The sequence below is a fragment of the Pleurodeles waltl genome, chromosome 1_1, assembly GCF_031143425.1.
Source record: "Pleurodeles waltl isolate 20211129_DDA chromosome 1_1, aPleWal1.hap1.20221129, whole genome shotgun sequence".
NCBI lineage: Eukaryota > Metazoa > Chordata > Amphibia > Caudata > Salamandridae > Pleurodeles > Pleurodeles waltl.
Window position 1 is genome coordinate 428,996,721 of NC_090436.1, and position 26,079 is coordinate 429,022,799.

Genomic DNA, 26,079 nt, shown 5'->3' on the forward strand with positions numbered 1-26,079 from the left:
AGGTACCAACTGCTTCTTTTGATAGAGACCATAGTTAGATGTTTTCGAAATTTGTGTTGCTAAATTGTTTTGCATGAAGCCCAACATGCTAATCCTAATTTGAGGTTAGTTAAGGAGTTCACTAAACGGACGCAAATAGACAAATGACTGAATCTATGCTTTGTTGAATAATGCGCTAATGATACTCTGCTAAAGTTAATCCATGTTGGCGTCGTGCTGTGTTCTAATGTTTATGATCTTTGCTTTGATGAAATCTTATTCGAGTTGCCATATGACATTGTTGATGTGTTTTCTGGTATTGAGACTAATAAACTTGCTCGTAGAGTGTAATCAATAGGGAATAAATATCATAAATCTTACTAAATTCTGTGTGGTTATTCAAGACTGAAAGGTCATGGTGTGTTTCAATTTTATTGATGTTATGGATTAATTTGATTGACTTGCTATTGTAAATATTGATGAGGTTGTTGATTTATTGATTGACATGTTGATTAGTTAGCTCATCTTAAGGAGACTTCAATCAGGGTCAAAAGATTCATCGGCCTAAAACGAGTCCCAGAGTGAATAAATTATCTAGATTGGGACCCGTTATCAGATATTAAGGTTAGGCCCCTGAGGGCAGCAACACTGACTGTGCCACCCTCTAGGGCCCTGCATCCAGATGTACCCAGAACTGCCATTGCAGGCTGAGTGTTCTGGGGCAAACCTAAAAAGGCAAATTCGACATGGCACACTCCCTGTGTGCCCTGTCCACCCTACACTGCATATGCTATGGGTAAGTCACCCTCTGGCAGGCCTTCCAGCCCTAAGGCACAGTGCACCATACTATATGTGAGGGCATAGCTGCATGAGCAACATGCCCCCACTGGATCCTTGCCAAACCTGGGACATAGTGCGTGAACAGAGCAGCCATTTTACATGTATGTGCTGGACACTAGTCAAACATGAGTTACCCAGCTACATGATGGCAGCTCTGCACCCTGGGTTGTTTGGCATCAAACAACTAAAGATGATAAATCCAAACTGGTACTGGTATTGGACTTATCCCTAAATGCACCGTTAGAGGTGCCCCCTGCAAAAGCTAACCTAACTGGCATGTTTGCTGACTGATTCCATCCAGCATGCCACCTCCAGACAGCTAATACACAAACCTTGGGGGAGAGCCATTTCTCTCTGGTGTGTGGGACAATGCCCTTCCTGGGTGGAGGAGCTAACACCCCCTTCCTCATGAATGTGCATTCCCCTGGAGGTGAGCTTCAAAGGGCTACTGCCCTTGAAACTCGAGCCCCCCGGCCTGCTGCTAGCAGCAGATGGTTTCCCCTTTGCCAAGGGTAGGAGGAGGTGTCTGCACCACCCCTAGGGGCTTGCAGGCGAAGTGGACCCTCCATTTTATTTTCCTCCTTGTTGGATGGCAGGAACATAGCCAATGAGGTTCAGGGTAGTGACACTTCCCACAGGAAGTGGTCAATGTAGTGGGTGTACCCACCAAAGGGTAAGTGTCCCATTGGACACTACCAGGTTCCCCCTTAAATGCCCACTAAATTCAGTATTTAGTAAGCGCCCCTAGACCAAGAAATCATATCCATCAGGAAGAAAAGATGACAGCACTAAAGAACCTGACAGCACGAGAACAGGGGACCTGCTGCACGAGAAGAGGCTTCAAGACTTCTGCTTGCTGCACCAGAGTCCTGACAATCGCCGCTGTGGAGGCGCTGACTACTGGACCGACCTCGAAAGACCCAGAGGACCTCCAGGCTTTGCAAATAGCCAAAGATCTCCCTCCTGAGTGGAGGCACCACTCAAGAGCGAAAAGAAACCAGCAAGATCCAGCAAACCGGTGAGGGACACTTCACCGACCAGCCAATCTCTCCCCAACTCGAAGTCGCAGCCAGACCCGACGACACACCAACAACAGCCTGGACGAGACCTTCAAGTGTGCCAACTTTGGTGGCACTGCATCCTCCCATGGCCAAGTTGTCCCAATACCCCAGGTACTGGTCAGTGCACGTCGGACTACAGCAAAACTAGCTCTCCCCGAGCTGCAACTGGACCAGGAGGAAGCCCCAGTCGAGGAAATTCAGAAACCCCCGACCTCCCACCAGAGCGCCTTTGTCGTCCTGCAGGGCCCCCAGAAGAAGACTTACCTGCAGCTCCAAAGGGCTCCAGTGTGCACAGCTTCCAAAATCTACAACTTGTCCTACATCTGGCCGCCCTGAGCCATGCATCGCGGAACCAGCTGTATGCCATGGGTTCCTAATCCCTTGCAACCTCAACAGCCCAAAAGGACCCTAAGGCACCACCTTTAAATCTGAAAATCACCTCCTTTTCCAGGTGGCCCTGTGCCAAGAGACTTTCCAACACTGCCCCTGCCGGAACTGGGAGCCGCTTGAGGCTCTCCAGCTGGCACAGGGTGCCCACCATCCTGCAACAGAAGAGAACGGTAACTCAACTGTGTGTTTTTATAAGCATTTTTTTTTAGGTGGCCTCCCACTGATTCCCATGGTGCGTAATTACGCACAGAAAGACTATTAAAACTTTTAAGAAAAATAACCCAAAAAGTACTTAACGTATCTTAACCATCTTGGTCTTAAAAATTATATAAAAAGCTGAAATATTTTTATTAATTTAGTCTCGAGTTATTCATTGAGTGTATGTGGGTGAATGATTGATACTGTGAGTACACCAAATGCTTAGCACATCTCTTGGATTAGCCTAACTGCTCGACCAGCTACCTAAAAAATTGGAGCATTAAGTGATCTGATTTTTTACCTCTGGAAACCAACATGTGGTTGCCTGGACCCCCTACACAGTATGCCAAGCTTTGCACAGTACATAGAGGGCCAGCCTCCTACAGTTACCATAGTAAAGTTAGTAAAGTACCTTTATTTTTGTAACATTTTGTGCTTCTTTTGATGTGTGTAAGTGCTGTGTGACTATAGTGATATTGCATAAACTTTGCATATCTCCGACATAGGTCTTGGCTGCTCATCCACAGCTACCTCTAGAGAACCCTGGCTTCCTAGACACTGCCTACATCTCACTAATAGTGAATACCTGGGCCCGTTATAAGGTGATAACACCAAAGGTGCTCACCACACACCAGGCCAGCTTCCTACAGATGGTGCACACTAAACCATACACTTGCAATATTTTCAAGCCTTAAATTACCTGAAGGCATGAGGTTGTTTGGATTTTGAACTCTGTTGGAGCATTGAACACTCCCCCTGGGGCCCAGCGCTCTGAACTCTTCATACACGAACTAAAGGTTTGTCATTGTGTTCATGGCAAGTTGTATCGAGTACTTTGAAATATGTTTCTACAGACTAAAGATCTAATAGCTCAAATCGGAAATCCTGTATATTTTGGATGTTCCAGAAGCTGGTTGCTGATCTCTCATTAATGAAATGTTTATGAAGATCCCTGTAAGAGTACCAGGAGCACAAACTATTGCTTGAGATTCTAAGGAGGGCATCTGTTGAAAATATTTTCTTTTGTCATATTATAGTGTATCGCATCTGCGTAGAGAATATTCAGTTCCAGAGAGTCCCTGATTCTAGGCAGAGTACGAGGCAGTCAAGCAACTCCTACAGTGATGCGAGTTCATATTTTCTTGTTTTATCCCGTCCCCCTTTACTCTCTGGAGGTTGTCGGTGAAACTAGACAGTAGTTACTTGTTGAACAAGTTACTCACATTTGTTAATGCCTTATCTGGTAGGGACAATATCTAGCTGGCTCACTATATGGTCACTAAAGAACAAGTTACTTACCTTCGGTAACTAATTATCTGGTGGAGACATTCTAGTTGCAGATTTCTTACCTTAGAATTTCCCCCAGGTGTCATCCTGGATCTGGGGATTTTTCTTTGAGCAGTACCCCAGCACGCCTTCATGTGGCGACGGATGACTCAGTGTCTGTTGTTAGCATCATGGTCACCGGATACAACGTCGTAGGTCGCATATAGGGGCCACCCTAGTGCACCGATGTCAGTTTCTTTTCACGACTTTCCACGCCAGAAGCACAGAGCCGTGAAGAACACTGACCCTGGTGTATCAAACTAGGGCCCTGAGAGGGAAGTCCCTGTGCCTAGAAATCAGTTCGCAGAGCAGGGAGGATGAGTGGGTCGGTAAGAAATTTTCAACTAGACTATGTCTCTACCAGATAATTTGCTACGGAAGGTAAGTAACTTGTTCATCTGAAAGAGACTTGTAGTTTAAGATTCCTTACCTTAGAATAGATACCCAAGCAGTTCCTCCCCCAGAGGAGGGTCTGCGAACTACGATCATACTAGGAAGTCCTGCAGGACTGAACTGGCAAAGTACCTGGCCCTTCCTACCTTACTGTCCAGGCAGTAGCGTTTGGTAAAAAGTATGCAAGGACGCCCACCTTGCTGCCTGGCAGATGTCCAGGACTGGACCTCCGCGTGCTAATGTAGTGGTGGCAGCTGTTGCTCTGGCATAGTGTGCGGGCAAGCCCGCCGGGGATTGCTTCTGAGCTAATGCGTAGCACATTTTAATGCAGAGAACAACCCATCTAGAGATGGTTCTTTTCTGCACAGCCCAACCTTTCTTCACACCCATATAACCCACAAAGAGTTGATCATCCACCCAGAACATTTTGGTACGATCAAGATAGAATGCCAATGCTCTTTTTTGAGACCAGAAGGTGGAGTCTCTCCTCTTCTTTGGAAGGATGAGGGTGTGTGTAAAAAGTAGTCAAGATGATGGACTGGCTTACATGAAAGGGTGCGACTACCTTAGGTAGAAAGGAAGCCCTAGTACGAAGCACCACCTCGTCAGAATGGATGGAGTCGAAAGGTGGCTTTGAAGAAAGACACCAAATGTGGTGTGTGAGGACTTGTGCTCCTGATTATCAGGACTCTTTCCCTTTTTTCCTTTCGCTCATTTTGGAACAGTGTATTATATTATATTATTAGCTTTGAAGAAAGAGCCTGCAGCTCACTCACTCTGTGGGCAGAGGTGATTGCTACAATGAAGACTGTTTTCAGAGTAAGCAGGTGAAGGAGGCTGGCTCAGTATATGGTGTACACCTATAAGTGAGGCACCCTGTATTGAGTCCAGGCAATGCTTAGTGGTAGTGTAGGCGGCTCTAGATAACCAGAGCTCCCATAGTGGGTAGCTGTGAAGAGCAGCTAAGGCTTATCCAGGCGGGTATCAAGTGGTTGCAAATACCACACAGGTCAGTCAGTGATGTACACACAGGAAAGAACCACACCGGTGTTATAAAAATATGTCATATTTACTTAAACACACAATCCAGAAATAACTTTGGTATAGCTCCTAACTAGCGATCTGGACATACAAAAATATACTCAGCAACAGGTAAGTAAAGGCATAAAATACCATGGAACCCTATGGGACCAAACCATGCACTAAAAAAAAAATGGAATGCAAAAATCACTCCCAACCCACCCTCGGGACTGGGTAAGTATCAAAAACCCCAAAGGTAAGTAGGTAGGATTACCCAGGCGTCTGTGTGCAGAGTAGAAATCTCGGGTCAGTGTCCATAGGCTAACATTGGGAGGTCGCGTTGGAGTTGTAATATTTTAGGATCCTTCCCAGCGAACCCTGAGGAAACCTGTTGGCACAAGGGAGGTTGGATAGTGCCCCCCCCGTGGATACCCAGAACAGTAGAGTACCTACATCATGAAGCCTAGGTCCACAGGGGTGAAGTCGTGTCAGAACCTCCCAGTGAAGTAAATGGCGCCCTCGGCTGCTGTTTTGACCTGTGGACCAGGTCAGTTGAACCCAGGCATGGATTCCTGATGAAGAGGACGTAAGTAAAGGGGGTGGACAGAGTCCAGACCACCTGGAGGTGCCAGGTGGTGCAGGAGGGCTATGCCCACCATTCTTGGTGATGCTTTCCTGTAGGACAGAGAAGTGCAGCTGTGGAGTTCAGGGGATGAAGGAAGATCCTAGGAGCAGTCCACGAGCTGTCCCATGCCAGTTGTCTAGTTGCAGAGAAGTCAATGGTGGACCACCAACAACCCTTGGCAAATGCAGGGAAGCGCTGCACGGAGTTTTCAGAATTTGTGGGGACCAGCAAGATACAGGTGACCCAGCTTTGGTAGGTAGGCCAGGGCCTGGGCCGGCCCTCAGCACACAGGAGAGCCTGCAGGAATCAGTGGAGCCTCCTGCAGGACCCTCTGGCAGCAGGTACAAGGAGACCTCAGCAGCAAAGAAAAGAGGGATGCCCACGTCGCAGGAGTTGCAGAGGGGATATCATTCTTAGAGTTGTGGAGTGCTGGAGGCCAGGGCTTCTTAAAGCTAGGAGGTCTTCTGAGTGAAGAGCCAACAAACCTTGGTAATGACAAGCAGATGTGGTGCACAGAGGTTTCAGCCAAGCAGCTCCAGCGAGGGACCATAAACTTCCCAGTTGCATGGAAGATAGGTCAGACCTCTGGAGTGCCACCACCTGTGTTGTCGAGCCTTGAAGAGTCCATGTGACAGCACAATCCACAAGCCGGTCATCGTCACTGAGGTGCCTGCAGATTCAGAGTGACTCCTTCACTCCAAGGGAGATTCTTTCTTGCTTTCCTGAGTGCAGGCAGAATCCCAGTGACTCTTTAGGATGCACCGCCACAGAGCTGCAGAGGGCTTTGCAGAACTTGGAAACAAAGTTGCAGAAGGAGCCCTCCTACTGGTTACAGTCTTATTCTTAGGTCCAGTGAAAAACAGCAGCGGTTCCTGGGTCCAGGTTGCAGAAATGTCTTACAGAGGAGACTTGGTTCCTGAAGTCTTGCAGACAAATCTGGGGGTCCCACCCTCAGGGGAGTCCTTAAGTAACCCAGGAAGGGGGTTAGACACTTACTGCAGTAACCCACTAATCAGAGGGGGTCAGGGACGTCTCCCAGTTGGACCAGTCAGTTGCTCCCAGGGGCCTCTGCTCATCTTCTTTCCCAGATGGCGGAATCACGTGGTCACCTAGCAGAGCTCTGTGCACTTCCCTAGGGGAACAGCTGGAAAAGGGTCGTGGTCACTCCCCTGTCCTTTGTGTATTTTGACGCCTGAGTGGAAACCAGATGTTTGTGCACTAATGCAAACCGTTTTATGCAAGGAGGGCACTAATTGTACCCTTCAAAGTAGTCTGGTGGCGCTCAGAAGCACCTCCACCCCAGCCCAGAGGCACCTATTTCTTAAAGAAGAGGTGGTCACACCTATATCTTACAGAAAATCCTTTGTTCTGCCTTCCCTTGCCCAGGTTAGGCTCAGCAGCATGAGGGTTTAGCAGTGTCTGGCATCAGCAGCAGCATAGGCTGGTATGCAGACCCTGCAAGGCTGTACAGGCAGACTTTGGGAGATCCCCTAGGGAGCCACCAGAGTACAAGTACCTGGTATCATGCAACTATCACTGGAATCAGTGTAGCTGCATGATTCCAACATATTTGATACCAAACATGCCTAGATTTGGTGAAGCCATTATGTAGATGGACAACTCATGTTTACCAGAGTCCACTACATACCTTAAGATGGCTTCTCTGCACTTTCAAAGCCCGGGATATGGCGTCTGGAGTTTGTAGGGCACCTCTGCTCAAGCAGGGGAACCCTCACGCTTAGAACCATGCACCCTGCCCTTCAGCTGAAGGGCCTACCGAAGGGGTGAGTTACAAGGTCAAAGTGCAGTGACCATGATATAAGGCAAGCCTTATATCTGGAGTGAAAGGTCCATGCACCATTTCACAAAGGCTACAATGGCAAGCCTGTAGTTACAGTTTGCATGGGTCCCCCATGGGTGGTACAATACGTGCTGCTGCCCATGGGGAACCCATGGTGAACCAAAATGCCCTGGATATCCAAGTACCATATACGAGGGACTTACATGGGTACACCAGTATTGCCAATTGTGAGGTGTAAAAGTTACCATAGACCTAAACTAGGGGGGGAGAGCACTAACTGGAATCCTGGGTAGCTGAATCCCAGTGTACTACTGTCTAAACACACTGACACCAGGCAAAAAGTGGAGGCAACTATACCAGGAAGATGCTACTTTCCTACAGTGGGCAGTTGTGAAGTAGCTCAAAAGGGGCACATATCAGACAAGTAAGAAATAAGTTCAAATCCCATTAGGGCATTATGAACGGGAAGGAGGAAAGGGATGAGTAAGACCATGAAGAAATCTTCCAACAATGGGAGATTTAAACAAAGAAGGTTGGTCAGGCAATCTGAGGAAACCGAGATGACAGAAACCCTGCTGGGCCAGAGAGACAAACAAAAGAACCTCATAAAGAGGGGGGCAACAGACTGGTCTATACACCAGGCCACAAATCTGATCCATCAACAGGCGTATACGGTTTTGGGGGAGGGATGCCTGGCTGGTAAGATAACATTACAGAGTTCAGGTGGAAGGTCAAAAGCTATCAACTGCTGTCGCTCAATCTTAACGCAAGAAGGCCGAGACTGGACATGTTCGGGTGGAGAACCATCCCCTGCTGCTGTGACAGAAGATCCTCCCGAAGGAGGATCAATGGCTATGCTCAAGAGCTAGGGATCCCATACTTTTCGTGCCCACTCTGGAGCCACAAGAATAACTTGGGCCCATTGTTCTTGATCTTCTTCTGAGCTTAACTCAGCAGAGGAAGGCAGAACAAAGGATTTCCTGTAAGGCATGTGTGACCACCTCTTCTTTAGAAATGGGTGTCTCTGGGTTGAGGTGGGGAAACCTCTGAACGCCACCAGACTACTTTGAAGGGCACAGGTGGCATAAACCAGTTTGTACCACTGCAGGAACAGTTAATGCTCTGGCACGTAACTACACAAAGGACTGGGGAATGATCACCCCCCCTGCCAACTACTCCACTAGGGAGGTGCACAGAGCTCTGCCAGGTGGCCACTTTATTCTGCCATCTTGTAAATAATATGAGCAGAGGCCCCTGGGAGCCACCGAATGGTTAGTTCAGCTGGGTGCCGTCCCTGACCCCTCTGATAGGTGGATCATTGCAGTTAGTGTCCAACCCCATTCCTGGGTTACGTGAGGGTTCCCCTAAGGGTGAGACCCTCAGATTTGTGTGCAAGACGTCAGGAACCACCTGCAAGTCTCCTCTGCAAGACACTTCTGCAACCTGGACACAGGAACCGCTGCTGTTTTTCGCTGGAACTAAGAATAAGACTGTAACCAGTAGGAGGGCTCCTTCTGCAACTTTTTTTCCAAGTTCTGCAAAGAATGAGTCCAGACAACTCGTGATAGTGAGTAGGTGTCCAGATAGCAAAAGCTCTCTGGGGGTAGCTGAGGCAAGCAGCTGAAGTTTATTCAGAAGCAATGCAAAGCACTTGCAATACCACGGTAGTTAGCCAGTAACTCACTCATAAGAACCACACAAGTGTTGCAAACATAAAGGATACTTTATAACAACACTACTACTAGACTAGCATTGGTATATCTCCCTTTGGAGATACTTACACACAATATATACACAAAATAACCATCAGAAATAGCATAAAAATACACAGGGCACTAGGAGAGGGCCAAACCATATACTAAAAAAGTGGAATGTGAAACAGTGAACCCAGACGAGGGAAATGTGGTAGTTATCAAGGGGCAGGAAGAAACACCTGAGGTACGTACAAGTAAGTGTCCCCAGCAACCAGGTGCAAGGTAGTTACCCACCCAGTTGCCCCCTAGGCTAACACAGAGAGTATTGGTTGGAGCTTGTGAAATTCAGAACCCTTCCCAGTGGACCACAAGGAAACCAGCAAACAAGAGGAAGGATGGAGAGTGCCCCTACCCCAAGATACCCAGAAGTCAGAGGAAAGAAGGGACTCTCTCTGAAGTCAGGGGATGCCTCAGATTGTCCAGCTGCTGTCACGACCTGTGGACCAGCCCAGTAGAACCCAGAGACGGATTCTGGGTGTGGTGGCCCTACAAAGGAAGGGTACAGAGTCCAGCAGTCTTGGAGGTGCCCAGGTGGTGTAGGTGGCAATGCCCACTCACCTGAAGGTTAAGTTCCTGCAAATTGGTGGAAGAGGTAGCCCCCCCCCGACGAGTGACCCACAGGTGATGGACACAAAGTCACAAGGAGGCCTTACCAGCATGACAAAACAGAAGACCCATGTAGCAGGAGAATCAGGACAGGGGCTGATCTTCGAGTTGCAGTGTGCTGGGGGCGGGGGCTTCTTGGAAACTGAAGATCTCCCGGAGGAAGAGTCAACATTGGGGTTCCAGTCCAGCGGCAGGGGCCCATAGTCTCATAAGTTGGTTCGAAAACGAGCAGGACCCAGAGGAGGCCACAGACTCACTACCTGTGAAGCAGAATCTTCACATGTCCGTGGGACGGCAGAGCCCACCAGCTAGTCGACGTTGTCTTGAGGTGCCCGTAAATGCAGGGGAGTGACTCCTTCACTCCAAGGGAGATTCCTTCATACTTCCAGGTGCAAACAGAGTCCTTGTGAACCTCGAGGATGCACAGCCTTGGATGTTGCAGAATTCTTGCAGGATCCGGGGGAACAAAGTTGCAGTGGGAACCTTCCCACCAGAAGCAGATGTGTTTCGGTTCCAAAGCAGAACATCAGTGGTTCCAGAGGTCAGGAGCAGAAGCTGTCTTGCAGAGAGTTCCTTGGAGAGTCTTGCTCGACACATCTGAGAACCCATCCACAAGGGATCTCTTAAGTAACCCTAAGAGGGGGTTGGTCATTCTCTGAAGTGACCCACCTGCCAGAGGGGGTCAAGGACGTCATCTACCTGGCCTAACCAGTCAGATGCTCCAAGGGGCCTCTGCCCATCTTATTTCCAAGATGGCAGAATCAAGTGGTCACCTGGCAGAGCTCTGTGCACCTCCATAGAGGAGCAGCTGGACAGGGAGGTGGGTCACTTCCCTGTACTTTGTGCAGTTTCGCTGTGCCCCTCAAAGCAGTCTGGTGGCACTCTTACCCCAGCCCTTAGAAACCTAACACACAGGGGTAACGGTCACACCTCTCCATTGCAGGAAATCCTTTGTTCTGCTTCTCCGGCCTAAGCCTGGCTCATCAGTAGGAGGGCAGAATGGTGTCTGGGGTCAGCAATAGTGTGGGCTGGCAACTAGGCCCTGTAAGGCTGCACAGGCAGAATTGGGGGATCCTCTAAGGAACCTCCAGGATACATGGTATCATGCAACTAACACTGGAATCGGTGATTCCAACATATTTGATACCAAACATGCCTAGGTCCAGAGAAGCCATTATATAGATGGACCATTTGTGTTGATAAGTGTCCACTACATACATTAAGATGGCTTCTTGTACTTAGAGTCCAGGAATGGGCCTGGGGTCTGTAGGGGCACCCTGTTCATGCAGGGGCACCCTCACACTCAGAAACATGCACCCTGCTCTTGGGCTGAAGGGCCTACAAAAGGGATGACTTATAATGTCTAAGTGCAGTGACCAGGTTCAGTGGTGAAAGGGTGTGTGCACCCTTTCATGCAAGCTTCAATGGCAGATCTGCAGACACAGTTTGCATGGGCTCCCAGGGGTGGTATAATACATGCTGCAGCCTATGGGAGACCCCGGTGTACCAATGACCTGGGTACTAAAGTACCATATACTAGGGACTTACATGGATGTACAAGTATGACAATTGTGGGTGTAAAACTTTTACCAGCAACCAAATTTAGAGAAAAGAGCAGTCACTGGAGTCCTGAACTACAGTTCAAACACACTGACATCAGGCAAAAAGTGGGGGTAACTATGCTAGAAAGATGGCTCTTTCCTACAGTCGCCAAAGCTTGTGGGCTCTTCAGCCCAAATACCTCCGAGCTCCAAGAGGTCCGGGCCTACAGAACTCTTCAGCTCCAAGGAGGACATTCTCTCTGCCACTCATGCGATGTCAGCATCCCTCTTTGCTGTACTGCTGCGGCCTCCCGTGACTCCCTGGGCCTGCTGCCAGAGAGTCCTTCTGGGGGCTTCAACAATTGCTGCTGGCTCTCCTGCTTGCTGAGGGCTGGCCCTGACTTACCTGCCAAGGTTGGGTCACCTGGACCTTGCTGGTCCCCACAAACCCTGCAAACTGCGTGCAACACTTCTCTGCATTTGCCAAGGCTTGTTGGTGGTCCCGCTGACCACTGACCCCTCTGCAATTATAAGAACAGCATGGAACAGCTTGTGGACGACTCCTTGGATATATTTCTGCATCGGTATCCATGGGTGGGGGTACTATCCAACCGCCCTTGTCCCAAAGGGGTTCCTCAGGGTTTTCTGGGAAGGGTCCTGAAACGCAAGAATTCCAACTGCAACTTCCGCATGTTAGCCTCTGGAGACTGACCTGAGATTTCTACTCTGCACACGGGTGGCCTGGGGAATCCTACCTACTTACCTTTGGGGTTTTAGTACTTCCCCAGTCCTAAGGGTCCTTGGGTGGTAGTGTGGGTTAGGAGTGAGTTTTGCATTCCATTTTTTATTTTTTAGTATATGGGTTAGGTCCCCCTCTCAATAGGGGCTCATGTTATTTTATGCCTTTACTTACCTGTTGCTAAGTATATTTTTGTACGCCATATCTCCGGTTAGGCGATATACCAAAGTTAGTTCTAGAGTGTGTGTTAGAATAAATATTGCATATTTTTCTAATACTAGTGTGGTTCTTTCCTGTGTGTACTTCACTGACTGACTTGTGTGGTTTTTGCAACCGCTTTACACCCTCCTGGATAAACCTTTGCTGCTTTCTACAGCTACCCCTATGAGAGCTCCGATTATCTAGCGCCGCCTACACTATCACTAAAGGTTGCCTGGACTTAATACAGGCTGCCTCACCTATAGGTGTACCCCATATACTGAGCCAGCCTCCTACACAGGGGTTCCAAGGATGAAGCTCCAGGCTGAAGCCTCTGTTACAAGGTTAGTCCTGACTACCACTGAAGGCAGATCAAGGTCCAGGAACTCAGCTGCTCTTGGCACCATCAGAGTATGAAGCAACTGCCTCCGTAGCCATGGTTGGAGTAGAAGGCATGACAGTAACTGTCCACTGGCTTCACCCAAGTCCGCACGCCAGTCCAAAGGGCCTTGGAGCTGGTATTCTAAAGGACCTAGCAACCTCTCCCATTCCTCACCGTACTCTAGCCCGTAAGAAACAGGCTCTGGATCTGACATAGGAGGCAATTTTTCAGTCAGTGCCTGAGCCGGCATCATACAATGCCCATAAGGTTGTGTGTCGGAGTCAGTAATGAGGATGGCGGTAGTACCTCCATAGGCGCATGAGCGCCGTCATGAACCTCAGGACCGATTTCGGGGTAGGTGGAGATGGTATAACAGATGCCATCTCGGATCGAAGCATGGATCCATGGGTGCCCCTCAGAGCCGGGGCCAAAGCCGCCAGTGCAAAACCAGAGGGGCCCCTTCTGACTCCCCAGAGCCCAAAGGCCTCCAAAACTCTGTTGGATTGGCTAAAAATGAGGCGCATAGCCTTTTAAAACTCTTAGATGGGCAAGGGTCGGTCTAGCTCCCTAAAACTCAGTGAGGTGCGGAGTTGGCCCTAATGCAGGCTCTGCATATGGAGACCTAGAATGATGACGCTCCCTCATCAGCCGACGGAAAAGGTGAAAATTTCCCTTTCTTCGACTTCTTCTAATGCCTCAACCTATCAGACTGTCCAGAAGACTTGGAGTGGGACAACCACGAAGGGGGGCTCTGCGACCGCTCCCTTCCTCTCGACCGGGACCTCGATTTACACAGAGTTGAGCATTGGGGCCACCATCAGCTTCAGGGACTACTCCCTCGAAGCCTTCAGATGCATGACCTGATACTTGGAGCACGACTTCTCGTTGTGGTCGCACTTCAAACACTAAAAGGCACACGAGGTCTAGATCCGTCACCAACCCCGCCCCTTAGCAGGATCTACAGGGCTGAAACCCAGTCTACAAAGATGACATCCTTCATGCATCAGAAGTGCTATCAACTTGAAAAAAACTTCGACAACTAGTCAAAAAAGGCCATTCAAAAATGTCTGAGGGGTAAGCTCTCTTGGATCAGTGCTGGCAGGAGAGTAAAGAAAACAAACAGAAATCAGCATGCCAGAGTGACGCCTACATAGGACACATGAAGTCATTAGGTGTGGACAATTGACAAGGAGCCGATCAACGGCACCTCACGGTGTGCAGGGGTACTGCTCGGGAAAAACTTTCAGATTCAGACTGATACCTGGTGGAAATTCAAAAGGTAAGGAATTTGCAACTAGAAGTCTCTATCAGAAAAAGAAAGGCTAACAGAGCATGTAAACTAATCTCAACTGACTGGGTAGGCCTCATCTGATCACTGATGGAAGTTTATAAGAAGACAGCAGGTGAGAAACCTGGCTGAAGTATGGAACAAAAGGGAAAAAACAAGTTCTACAGGGACAAAACGCACAAGTGGGTGTCCTCAAACTGACAACAACGTAGACAAATCTGAAGCAAAAAGAGGAGTTGCAACTCATAAAAAGAGTAGCAGTTGCTCACTATAGGAGATAACATCCTTACAGGAAATAGGGGGCATTAAACCACCATAAGTATAAGACAAAACACATCTACTGCCTTTAGTGCACTAAAGTATATAGACATCTTCTGAAGAGAGTGAGGAACATTCTACGACATCTCAACCTATAGAAGTAAGCACAGGTGAATAACACCATAAAACAGGAGAGCATAGAAAGAAGCTGTTAGAAATGGGGTCTCTCGTTGGCAGAGGTATAACACCCTTGTCCAAAAAGGTACCACAATCCTAGTCAGGGTAAGTCACAACACAATCCAAATTGTCATGTGCCTACTCTCTGGTCAGGCTTAAGTTAGAAGGCAATGTCTAAAGTAATTGTGCAATAAATCATACAGTAACAGTGAAAACAACAAACAGGTTTAGAAACATAGATAATATTTATCTGAATAAAATAAGGTTAAAACTACAATGATCCAATAAGCACAACTTGAAATACCACTTTTAAAAGGTTTAAGAGTCTCAATCCTCAGAAATCAATAGTTGTTTCTTTGTAACACACAGTACTTGGGATGAGTCAAAAATTACGACGCATGGGGACTGCAGAGGCAGGAGATGCGTGGAAAAATCAGGTGTTGCGTCGGATTTTCCGGCACGGCACAGACAATGAGCTGTTTCTATTCCGCGCTGCAAGGGTTTGCGTTATTTTTCAGGTGTGTAGTCTTGGTTCCTCACTGCAATGCAGAGATATTTTAACACCCAGGGAAGATGCATTGAAAATTCTTGATGCGCTGGTTTGAAGGAGCAGGCACTGCGTCAATCTGGTAGGCAATACGTAGAATTTTCCATTGCAAGACAGGTGCTGTGTTGAATTCTCAGTCTGGAAGTTGGTGCTGCGTCGTTTTGGTCGGCAGTGCAGCGATTTCTAAGCCTCGATGGAGGCTTTGTGACAATTTCGGCAGGGGTTGCATTGATTTTCCGACACAAGGATTTTCTGAAGGGGCAAAGTCTTTGTTGGCCCTGAGACGTCAGAAACAAGAGGCAAGCTCATCCAAGCCCTTGGAGAACACTTCAGGAGGAAGGCGGAGTCCTTCCATCAGAGTCAGAAGCCAGCAGTTCTCAGCAAAGCAGTCCAGATGAGTCCTTTTCGTAGCCAGGCAGTTCCAAATGTGCCCTTCAAAGCAGTCCAGTGGCAATGGGAGGCTACCCCTCCCAACCCAGTAACACCTACTTCCAAAGGAGAGGAGGTTGCAACCCTCTGCTACAGGAAATCCTATTTTCTGCTGTCCCCTGCTTGAGCTGGTCAAGCAGCCGGAGGGCAGAATTGTGCCTGGGGAGCGCGGGCTGCCCACCAACCCAAAAAGACTGGTAGGAGCAGAACTGGGGGAACCTCCAAGGAACCCCCATGGTGCATGAAATCATGCCACCAATACTGGAATCAGTACTGGGATAAGATTCAGACATGTTTGATACCAAACATGCCCAAGTTCGGAGTTACCATAATGTACAAAATGGCTTCCCCGCAATTACGAAGTCCATGCTCATACAGTGGTGCCCACACACAGGGACTTCCACCCTGACCTTTGGGCTGAAAGGGCCTACCATAGGGGTGACTTACAGTGACCTGGTGTAGTGATCAGCAGTGAAAGGGTGCGTGCACCATTTAATGCAGACTGCAATGGCAGGCCTGCAGACACAGTTTGCATGGGTTCCCCAGTGTGGCATGATACATGCTGCAGCCCATGGGAGACCTCTGGTGTACGAATGCCCTGGGTACCCAAGTACCATCTACCAGGGACTTACAGGGGTACACCAGTATGCCAATTGTGGTGCGTATGACGCACCAAAAACTACCAAATTTTGAGGACATAGCACATTCAATGGGGTCCTGGTTAGCAGGAACGTCCTGGTTAGCAGGAACATCCTCTACACCCAGGAAATCACCTCCACCATAAAATTCATCCACTCAAGAGCTACTACAGACCCATGCCTGCACTACATCTTCAACCTAGGAAACTAAATGATCACCAAGGAACTCACCAGCCTTTTCAACACCTATCAACAACGCAACATTTCCCGATGCCTGGAAACACGCTGAAGTCAGACCTCTACTCAAAAAAAAAACCCTCCGACCAAACCCAACCCAAAAACTACTGGTCAATCTCCCTGCTCCCATTCCCAGCAAAGGTACTGGAAAAGAACATCAACAATCAACTCACAACATACCTGGAAAAGAACCAGCTACTCAATGCCTCACTAGATGGCTTCCACACCAATCACAGCACAGAAACTGCCCTGACAGCAGCCACCAACAACTTGCGAACCCTCCTCGACTCAGGACAAACAGCAGCTTTGATCCTCCTCAACATCTCAGCAACATTCAACACTGTATTCCACCACATGCTGATCAAGAGACTCCACCACATCGGCATCTGAGGCGATGCACTCAGATGTATCACCTCCTTCCTCACTGGAAAAACCTAGAAGATCTATCTCCTACATTTCACCTCGGAACCCAATGAGATCACCTCTGGTGTTCCCCCAGGGCTCATTTTAAGCCCCATGCTCTTCAAAGGATATATGAACCTGCTGGCCAACACCGTCAGATCACAGTGTCTCAACATTATTTCCTACGCAAACAACCCCCAACTCATCCTCTCACTCACCGATGACCCCTCCACCACCAGAACCAGCTTCCACAGATGCATGACAAGCGTTGCTGATTGGATGAAGAACAACTGCCTGCAGCTGAACACAGACAAGATTGAAGTACTGATCTTTGGTAACAGCAGCAACACATGGAACAAACCCTGGTGGCCATCAGACCTAGGATCCACACCAACTCCCTCCGACCATGCTAGAAACCTCAGAAACAAGCTCACCATGAAATCACAGATCAACCGCCTGCTTCTTTGCTTTGCGCATGCTACGCAAGATCTTCAAGTGGCTACCCCTACACACAGGCACAGCGCGACACAGGCCCTCATCACCAGCCGACTGGACTACAGCAACACCCTTGATGCAGAAATCGCCACACACCTCCTACAGAGACTTCAGATCATACAGAACGCCACAGCCAGACTCATCCTCTGCCTTCCCTGATGAACCCATCACACCCCACCTCAGGCAACTCCACTGGCGCCCTATACAGAAGGGATGTCAATTCAAGATGCTGACCTAATCACACAAGGATCTACATATCCGAGGACCTGCATACATTAACCAATGCCTGAACTTCCACCAACTGTCGAATAGACTACACTCTGCCTCCCTTTTGCGTGCCCATACCCCCCACATCTAGCGAAGCAGAAGTGGAAGATGCTCCTTCACTCACGCTGCAGCAAAAACCTGAAACAGCCAGCCCACACACCTCCGGACCATCAGCTCACTTCCAGAATTTCAAAGGTCCCTCAAGATCTGGCTGTTTGACTAAGCTTCCAGGACCTGCAAATGCCTGGATACCTTATTGAGTGATTAGCCAGGCTTTATAAATCCTGATTGATTGAAAACAGTCTAAGCACAGTTACATCAGATAAAAAGTGGGGGTAACCATGCCAGAAAGAGGGGAATTTCCTACACAATAGGAGACAAAAGGCAAGTTCCGTATCAGGGCTACAAGATGTTTATTAACGCCTATAAAGTATAGAAAAAAATGTTCTACACAGAGCAGGGTACATACCATACCGGTACCACCTCTTGAGCATGAAGCCCGTCTTCAGAGAAAAATAAAAAAAACCTGTGTCAACAAGTGCTAAACTCACCCAAGGACACTTAAAATATCCACCTCCCAAACAGCATACAACAAAAACCTCTCAGTAACAGAGAGAATTGGAATGCTACAGGCCCCTACTACAACTGCCATTACGTTAGAAAGAAAATACTGGCCATGTTTTATCCTTACATCATCTTAGTCTGGAACAGCCAAAAGCATGTAAGTGAAAAATTATTCTATTAAAATTGTCAGGACAGCTTATTATGTGACAATTAGCTTGAAGTTGTTTTTTTAAAATCTTTCAGACAGCCTTTAAAGACATTTTAACATATTTCTTCATTAGATGCAGGTGTAGTTTCACGTCTCAGCAGGGCAGGGAAAAAATACTGTTTCTCTCTGGTTTTTCCAATTATTTTTACCGGCCTGCATCTAAAACTGCCCAAAAAACAGTGAGGTGATAACCTTGGACCTGATGCTTGGGACTGGCTCCTGTCTTCCCTGTGGAGTGAAATGAGGCAAATTGCTCCAATCCTCCTGGTGTAGTGATATCAGGAGACTGGCACCCATTCGTCTTGGTGCAGTGAAATCAAAGAACACTCACCCTATCCTCCACTCCACCCGTGCAGTGAGATCAGGTGATTTTTTTTTGTCTTCCTGGTGTAGTGAAATGAGGTGACTGACTCCTATTCTGCCTAGTACTATAAGATGCTTAAGTTAGCAAGGTCAGCAGTTTCTACCGAGACTGGTGTGTGATGTGCAGGTTTCACATTTGAATACTAGATAAGATGTTTCTGCAGTTAATCCTTCCAAGGTCGATATACGAGATATCAATTTTGAATCAGTGATAAAATGGTATATTAAACTGTTCTATGTAAAGAATTTAGTGAAAGCTAACAGATTTATATTTCAGTATATGGCAAGGTCCCTCCTTTGTCACAGGCCCACAGAGTAACACAAACAGATGCTGTGCGCTAAGGAGACAGCTGACTTGCTGAATCCCATAAAACAAATACAGGGAGTGTGGTATCTGCATAGGTTTAGAGTAGCCCCAGAGTTATCTGCTTAACACGGCACAGCACACACATAGCTGGAATCTGCTGAATACCTGCAATACTTGCTAGACCTTCATGTTCAGAAAGCGATAAAAAGGTATCTCATCCAGCTGGGTGTAAGTTTTAAACACAAATTAAGAATAGTAAAAAGCACTGCTTTGGTGCAGGAAAGTACCCTCTTTCTGGCATGGTTACCCTCACTTTTTGCCTGTTGTCAGTATGTTCAGACTGTGCGCACTGGGATCCTGCTAACCAGGACCCCGGTGACCATGCTCTCTCCCTTTAAATTCTGTTGCTTGTACCACACACTCCCCACATTTGGCATACTGGTGCCCTCATATAGGGCCCTAGTATATGGTACACAGGGCATTGGGGCACCAGGTGTCCCCCATGGGCCGCAGCATGTATTATGCCACCCATGGGAAGCCAATGCAAAGTGTATCTGTAGGCCTGCCATTGCAGCCTGTGAGAAAGAGTGCATGCACCCATTTCACTACAGGTCACTGCAAGTCACCCCTTTGGTAGGCCCCCCTAGCCTAGAGGGCAGGGTGCAGGTACCAGTGTGTGAAGGCACCCCTGCACAGAGGTGCCCCCACGAACTCCAGCTCTATTTTCATGGACTTTGTGAGTGCAGGGACACTATTTTAAGCATGTACTGGACATAGCTATGTCCAGCTACTTAATGGTAACTCTGAACCTTGGCATGTTCGGCTGTTGCCAGCATTTTAAGTATGATTCCATGCACTATGGAGCTCCTTCGAGGACCCCCAGCGTTGCTCCTACCAGCTTTCTGGGGTTTTCCGGGCATCCCAAGCTGCTGCCACCCCTCAGATGGGTTTCTGCCCTCCTGCTGCTTGAACAGCTCAAGCCCAGGAAAGCAGAACAAAGGATTTCCTTTGGGAGAGAGGGGTAACACCCTCTCCCTTTGTAAATAGGTGTTACATGGGTTGGAAGGGGGAGCCTCTCCAAGCATCTGTATAGTGTGAAGGGCACATTTGGCGCCCTCATTGCATAAACCAGTCTGCACCGGTTGAGGGATCTCCAGTCCCTGGTCTGGCATGAAACTGGACAATGGAAAGTGGAGTGACCGCTCCCCTATCTATCACCACACCAGGGATGGTGCCCAGAGCTCCTCCAGAGGGTCCCTTGAGTCTGCCATTTTGAATCCAAGGTGGGCAGAGGCATCTGGGAGCATCTGAGTCGGCAAGTCAGGCAGGTGACGTCAGAGCCTCCTCCTGAAAGGCGGTCACCCAGCTAAGTGACCAATGCCCCTTCCTTCTTAGGTTCTCCCACTTGGGTGCGTCCTCAGATTCGACGAGCAAGACTCCATCAGGATTCCTTTGCATCATTTACTTCAACGTCTGCCCACTGGAACTGCAATTGGACCCCCCAGGAACCTACAATCTGCAGCCACTTTGAAGACTGCTTGCAACATTGTTTCCACGGCTCCTTCCAGTTTCTGCAACATTTCCCCGGCTGTGCATCCTCTGAAGGCGGCAAGTCTTCAGTCTGCACAAGAAGGAATTTCCCTTGAAATGGAGGAGTCACTCCCCTGCATCTGCAGGCACCAACTGCAACGATGACTGGCTGCATGGATCTCCTCTCATCCTGAGCTGACCTGCATCACGGATGGAGGTCTGGAGTGGTCCCCTTGGTCCTCTCTGCCAGCTATCCAAGTTGCCATCCCAGGCAGGACAGTGCCCCATGCACCATGTCTCTTGCAGCTACCAAGGATTGTTGGCATCTCCTCCAAGGGATCTTTAGGCCCCAGCACTCTTCCCTGTGACACACATCCATATGCGTGCTTCTCCTGCGGCGTGGGACCCCTCTTCAGCTGTGCTGCGTGGGCTCCTCTTCCAGTGGTGGTTCTGTGGGGGCTGCCTCTTTTTCTGTGGACTCTCTGCATTGGTGAGGGTCCCATGGGACTACCCTCTGTGGGTTGGGTCCTCCTGGACCTTGCTGGTCCCCCGCAGCACCACTTTTCGTCTACCATGGCTCTTGCCTTTGCCAAGGCTTGTTGGTGTCTTTTCCAAACCACAGACTGCAATCTTCCATCCGGCGTGGGACGTTGACTGCACCTCCACAAACTCTTCACCGACTCCAGGGCTGCATTGCGGACCATCTTCGTCCTACCGTCAACCAACTCCTGCCACCACAGACAGGTGGGGGAATGGCTCCTGCCTCCACCAGACACTTCTCCGCGTTCTGGACTTGGTCCCCTTCTCTTTCAGGTCTTCCTTCTTTAGGATCCACCACTGGTTTCCTGCAGTCTTGTCTCGGTGTTTCATTATTTCCATTCCTTTTGGTAGTTTTGGGGAAAATCCAGTAACTTACCCCTTTCTTCCTGGTCGCTGGGGGGCACTGTGGTATTTACTTTTTGGGATTCCTAGTCCCTCCAGCTACCCTCTACAGATTCCACTTACCTGGGTAGGGGTCCCGCAGTCACATGCCATTTTCTTAGTATATGGTTTGGGCTCCCCCTGGGGTCTATTGCTATTGCCCTTTCTATTGCTATTTATGCTTATTTCTGATTACTAGTGAACCATATTTAGTGTGTTTACTTACCTTACTTAGGGTATTGTCTATCTAGTATTTTTGGTACTGTGTTACTAAAATGAAGACCCTTTCTATGGGACGGTCCCCATTCATTTCCTCCACTTCCTTTTTTAGGTCTCGAGTTGCCTCTAATTACTTTTTGGCCCAGGGTCCTTCTGCATCAGTAGGTGGTGTACTATATCAAGACTTACAAATGAAGCTTGGTGACCTGAATGGGTTTGAGAGCCTACCTTACTGTTTATGGTGGGGTAATGTTTAAAAACTTTGGATGGAGGCAGTGTGAGCTTCTCATTGTGCCTGCCAGAGGGGCACAAAGGTTCACATCCAATCCTTGGCCTCTCAGCGGAGTGCACAGTGCAAAAGTTTAATATTTGCCAATTTTAATTATGATTGTATAGGATATAGAGATAGACAGCTGATGAAATATTTACAAAAGAAAATGGTTTGTTTACAGGTGGAGAGAGTGAATGAGCACCCTTGTGGGTGTGAAAGAGCACAGTGACGGGAAGGTGAAGAGAGGATGCAGGAACACAGAGTAAAGACATCTGAGAAGACAGATACTGTTAAGATTTCAGAAAGAAAAAAGGGTGTGTCTACCCTTAAAAAGGGCCAACTGAAACTTACATACCAAATAAAAAGTCCCCTTCCAGGCCTCCTTACTAATGTCTAATTCAGTCTCACATTTTCTGCATTGGAATATTTTAAATTTTAATTTAAAAAAAAAAAAAAAAAAAAAAAAAGAACAAAACATCAAACCGACTCAAAACTTTATATAGCATCACAATTTTACTTTTTGTATGTACCGTTTGTGTACAGGCAATCAAGCACATATACTAAATATCAAATGTATCTTTTTGTACATATAAGGGCCACAAGAATACTCTAAAGATAACACCAATATCTCTATTATGTGCACCAAGAAAATAAGGATTCCATTAAATGTTTGCCCCTAGCCCCGCCCCCAAGCCACACCCATGGTCCACCCCTAACCCATAGCCTAACTTGGGTGAGTACTTATTTTTTCCATTTAAAGCACTGCCCTAGTTCCAGGTGGTAAATGTGTAGTACCTGTGATTATTACAAGGAACAAGCAGGCTTGGGATGAAGTTCAGACATCAAGCAGTCACTCGTTTTGCATTAAGTGCTCTCCACTCATCTTTGTTTTTTCCCTACCAGCTGGGAACTGGGGTGATGTAAAAATCAGTCTCAAACAAATCAGGCAAGTGTGGTAGTTTTGTTTCATCATGGGTGTTCTTTTCCCGTTCACCATCAAAATTATTTTTGCATCCACACAACCTAAAATGCAATGCCAGCAATTGTACTATGCCAAACTGCTAGGTTTCCTTGAAGAAACATTCTGGTTTAATAAGGTACTTTGATAATTCACTGAGTTAGAGCAAATAATTACCAATCTTTGTATTCCAATGACTTACCCCTAATGATGAGGCTGCAGCTACAGCATAAGAGCTTAAACTCCGTAGTACGCTGCAAGGCGTTCTTTGAGAGGAGGGGGAAACTGATCTGAGAAACGCCTCCAATTGTCATCCCCTACTTGGTCCTTAAATCCGTGAAGAATCTGCAAACACAAAAGACACAAGACTTGAGCAAAGACAAACAATCTTGTCAAATGAAATTACTTTCTCAAAATAATTTCCATACCATTTTCTTTACTCCCAAATGTTCTCTCTTTACCTACACCTAACACAAATATGTCAACACAACAACTCTCATTTACCCAGGATCTTATCCATTGCACAATTTAGAGCTTTTAAACATGACCAATGTGCTCCACCACCATCCCTAACCCATACACCTTCCACCCCAACCAGACGCAAATAAAATAAACAATATGACACTCTTCACAACTTCACACCCCCATGTCTATTACACAACAAGGCTACTCTACAAAAACACCACAGCTCATCAACTCACTCTAAAAGGTTTGCATGCATTTGTGGTGGCAATGGTTGTTTAAAGTGCCTTATAAGCTTGTTGGACATGGAATAAGATAAAGAAAAACAAAACTATTGCTATCCTAACACAACTAATACCAGCACTAATGGCACACCTGTTACTAGGTCACAAATACTGCTCACTCTTTTACAAAACAAAGTCACACCACCGCCAAAACACAATCTCTAAACTGCCTACTAATAAATGCTCAATCTCCCTCTAACAAGCACATCTACGACCTACTCACTGACGCACAACCTGACTTACTTTTCCTAATCATGGTTAGGAAATGACATGGCCCCAATATTGCATGTAGCCTTTCCTCCAGGCTAACAAACTATCACATAAAATGGTATAAGCAAAAGAGGAGGTCGACTAGCTGTTATATTCAAGCAAACAATAAATCTCACCAAAGTCAACGAGTTTCCATACAAGTTTGTGAGGCCCTCATCACCAGATGCAACCCAACACCAACTTCCTCCTCTAATTTCCTTCTCCTTAACATACAGCAATGCAACATTCCCAGACACATTTATAGACACAGTTTCGAATCGTTTAACACTACACCCCAACCTATGCATTCTGGTGACAAACACTTACTTTGACAAACCTGATATGCCAAATCCAAATAGTCATCATCACTGACCTAGTCACAATCAACTTACATCAGATCGCACACAAACCCACACACATTGTTGCCACATCATAGATGTCACTTTTGCTTATCCAGAACTATATACCTTTCAAAGGAACACTTCAGTCACATGGTCAGACTAACATTTGCTAGCTTTCCAACATGATTCACAATTCAACACAGGCCACCTTACATGCATCCACCTATTGACCATGGAACAAACTCAATTCTGAATACTTAGAAACACAACTAACATCCAACACAGATCTAGGCACAAATTCTGTTCAAAAGCTTTATACATGGCTACAGGAAGCTTTCAATATCCTAATACCATGAAGAACAACAAAACAGGACAAAAGAAAAAAGCACCATGGACAAATACAGAAATAAAAGAGATAAAACAAATTATAAAGCTGCAACACACTTGGCTGAAAACAAACAGTAATTGAGACAATCCTCACCTACAGAAACCTAACAGAATATACAAGTCAGCATTCAATAAAGCTAAAAATAAGGCTACTGCTCAGACATAATTTAAAATGCTAAATGTGCAGACAATTAATTTTATAAAATTCTCACCGCATTTCATAAACCTAAATGCACAGAAGGAACTTATCATATTACTCAAGAATTATTTCCCGACAAAATAGCAAATCATTACACAACCATGTTGGAGACATGTTGGACTCCTATTTAAAACAAAGGAAAACCACCAGCACCAATCCATTTCCAAAACTCTTCCCCAAGAGTAGAGTAACCCTGCCTCCGCATTCCTTCAAACAAATATCACAAAGTGAATTTATGGCTCTGATCAAGACAAGCAGACCAGCCAGCTGCTCTTCTGGCCCTTGTCCACCACAAATATTCAAGAATATTCTTCTAACTACCTCTGCTGCCACACCAGCAAGAAGAATCATCAATAAATCTTTCTTGAATATCATAAAAAAGCAAACATTTGCCCCATTATTAAAGAAAACAGACCTTGACCCGCATACCCCCAACAACTACAGACCAATTACAAATGGGCCTTTCCTGGGAAAAGTGATTGAAAGAGCATTCGTCCAAATGTCACAATTCATTGAAAATAACTCCATACATTCAGACTACCAGACAGGATTCTGTCCAGGAAGAGGCACAAAATCTGCCCTCATCTGCATCTGGGATGAACCTAAAAACACAGTAAACTGCAGTGGGGACACTGCACTACTTCTCTTGGACCTCTCAGCTGCCTTCACGCAGTTGACCACGACACTCTAATACAAAGACTCTACAAAGCCGGCATAGAGGGAATTGCTCTCAACTGGATCCAAGCATAAATGTGATCTATAGTCCCCCTTTCTCATTCAAGCTGTATTTAACAAAAGCAGGGGTCCCTCAAGGCTCTATCATTTCACCCATGCTTTTGAACATCTACATGAAGTAATTACCGACAATGATAAATGAATTTTCACTCAGATGCTTTAACTATGCGCATGACGCAAATACTCCTTAAACTGGAAAGCCCCAAAGGCATTGGAAATTCTAACAACTTCAGTTGCCTCAGAACCGATGATCTGTGGATGACAGAGTCATCTAAAATTGAATGCTCCCAAAACTGAAATACTAAAATTGTGGCCCACTTTGCACCTGGCCTGATGATCTGAGACTGCCTCCTTAAGTATCTAAGGAAGTAAAAAACCTTGGGATTATCAGACTCCAAGCGATCAATGAATTCCCAAGTGGACAAATTAGCAAGATCAAGCTTCATTATTACGAAAACTCTGTGACGCATCTTCCCTCACATGGCATTCC

The 26,079-nt window shown here is 47.0% G+C and overlaps 1 protein-coding gene across 1 annotated transcript in view; it reads right to left on the bottom strand.

Moving 5' to 3' along the window:
• Positions 1-26,079, bottom strand: part of TNPO1 (transportin 1) — a 1,170,250-nt gene that overhangs the window by 16,885 nt on the left and 1,127,286 nt on the right. The window contains exon 23 of the mRNA XM_069224095.1: positions 23,135-23,277. Within this exon, the coding sequence (XP_069080196.1) occupies positions 23,170-23,277 (108 nt within the window). The 3' untranslated portion in view covers positions 23,135-23,169. The remainder of the gene's footprint in view (positions 1-23,134; positions 23,278-26,079) is intronic.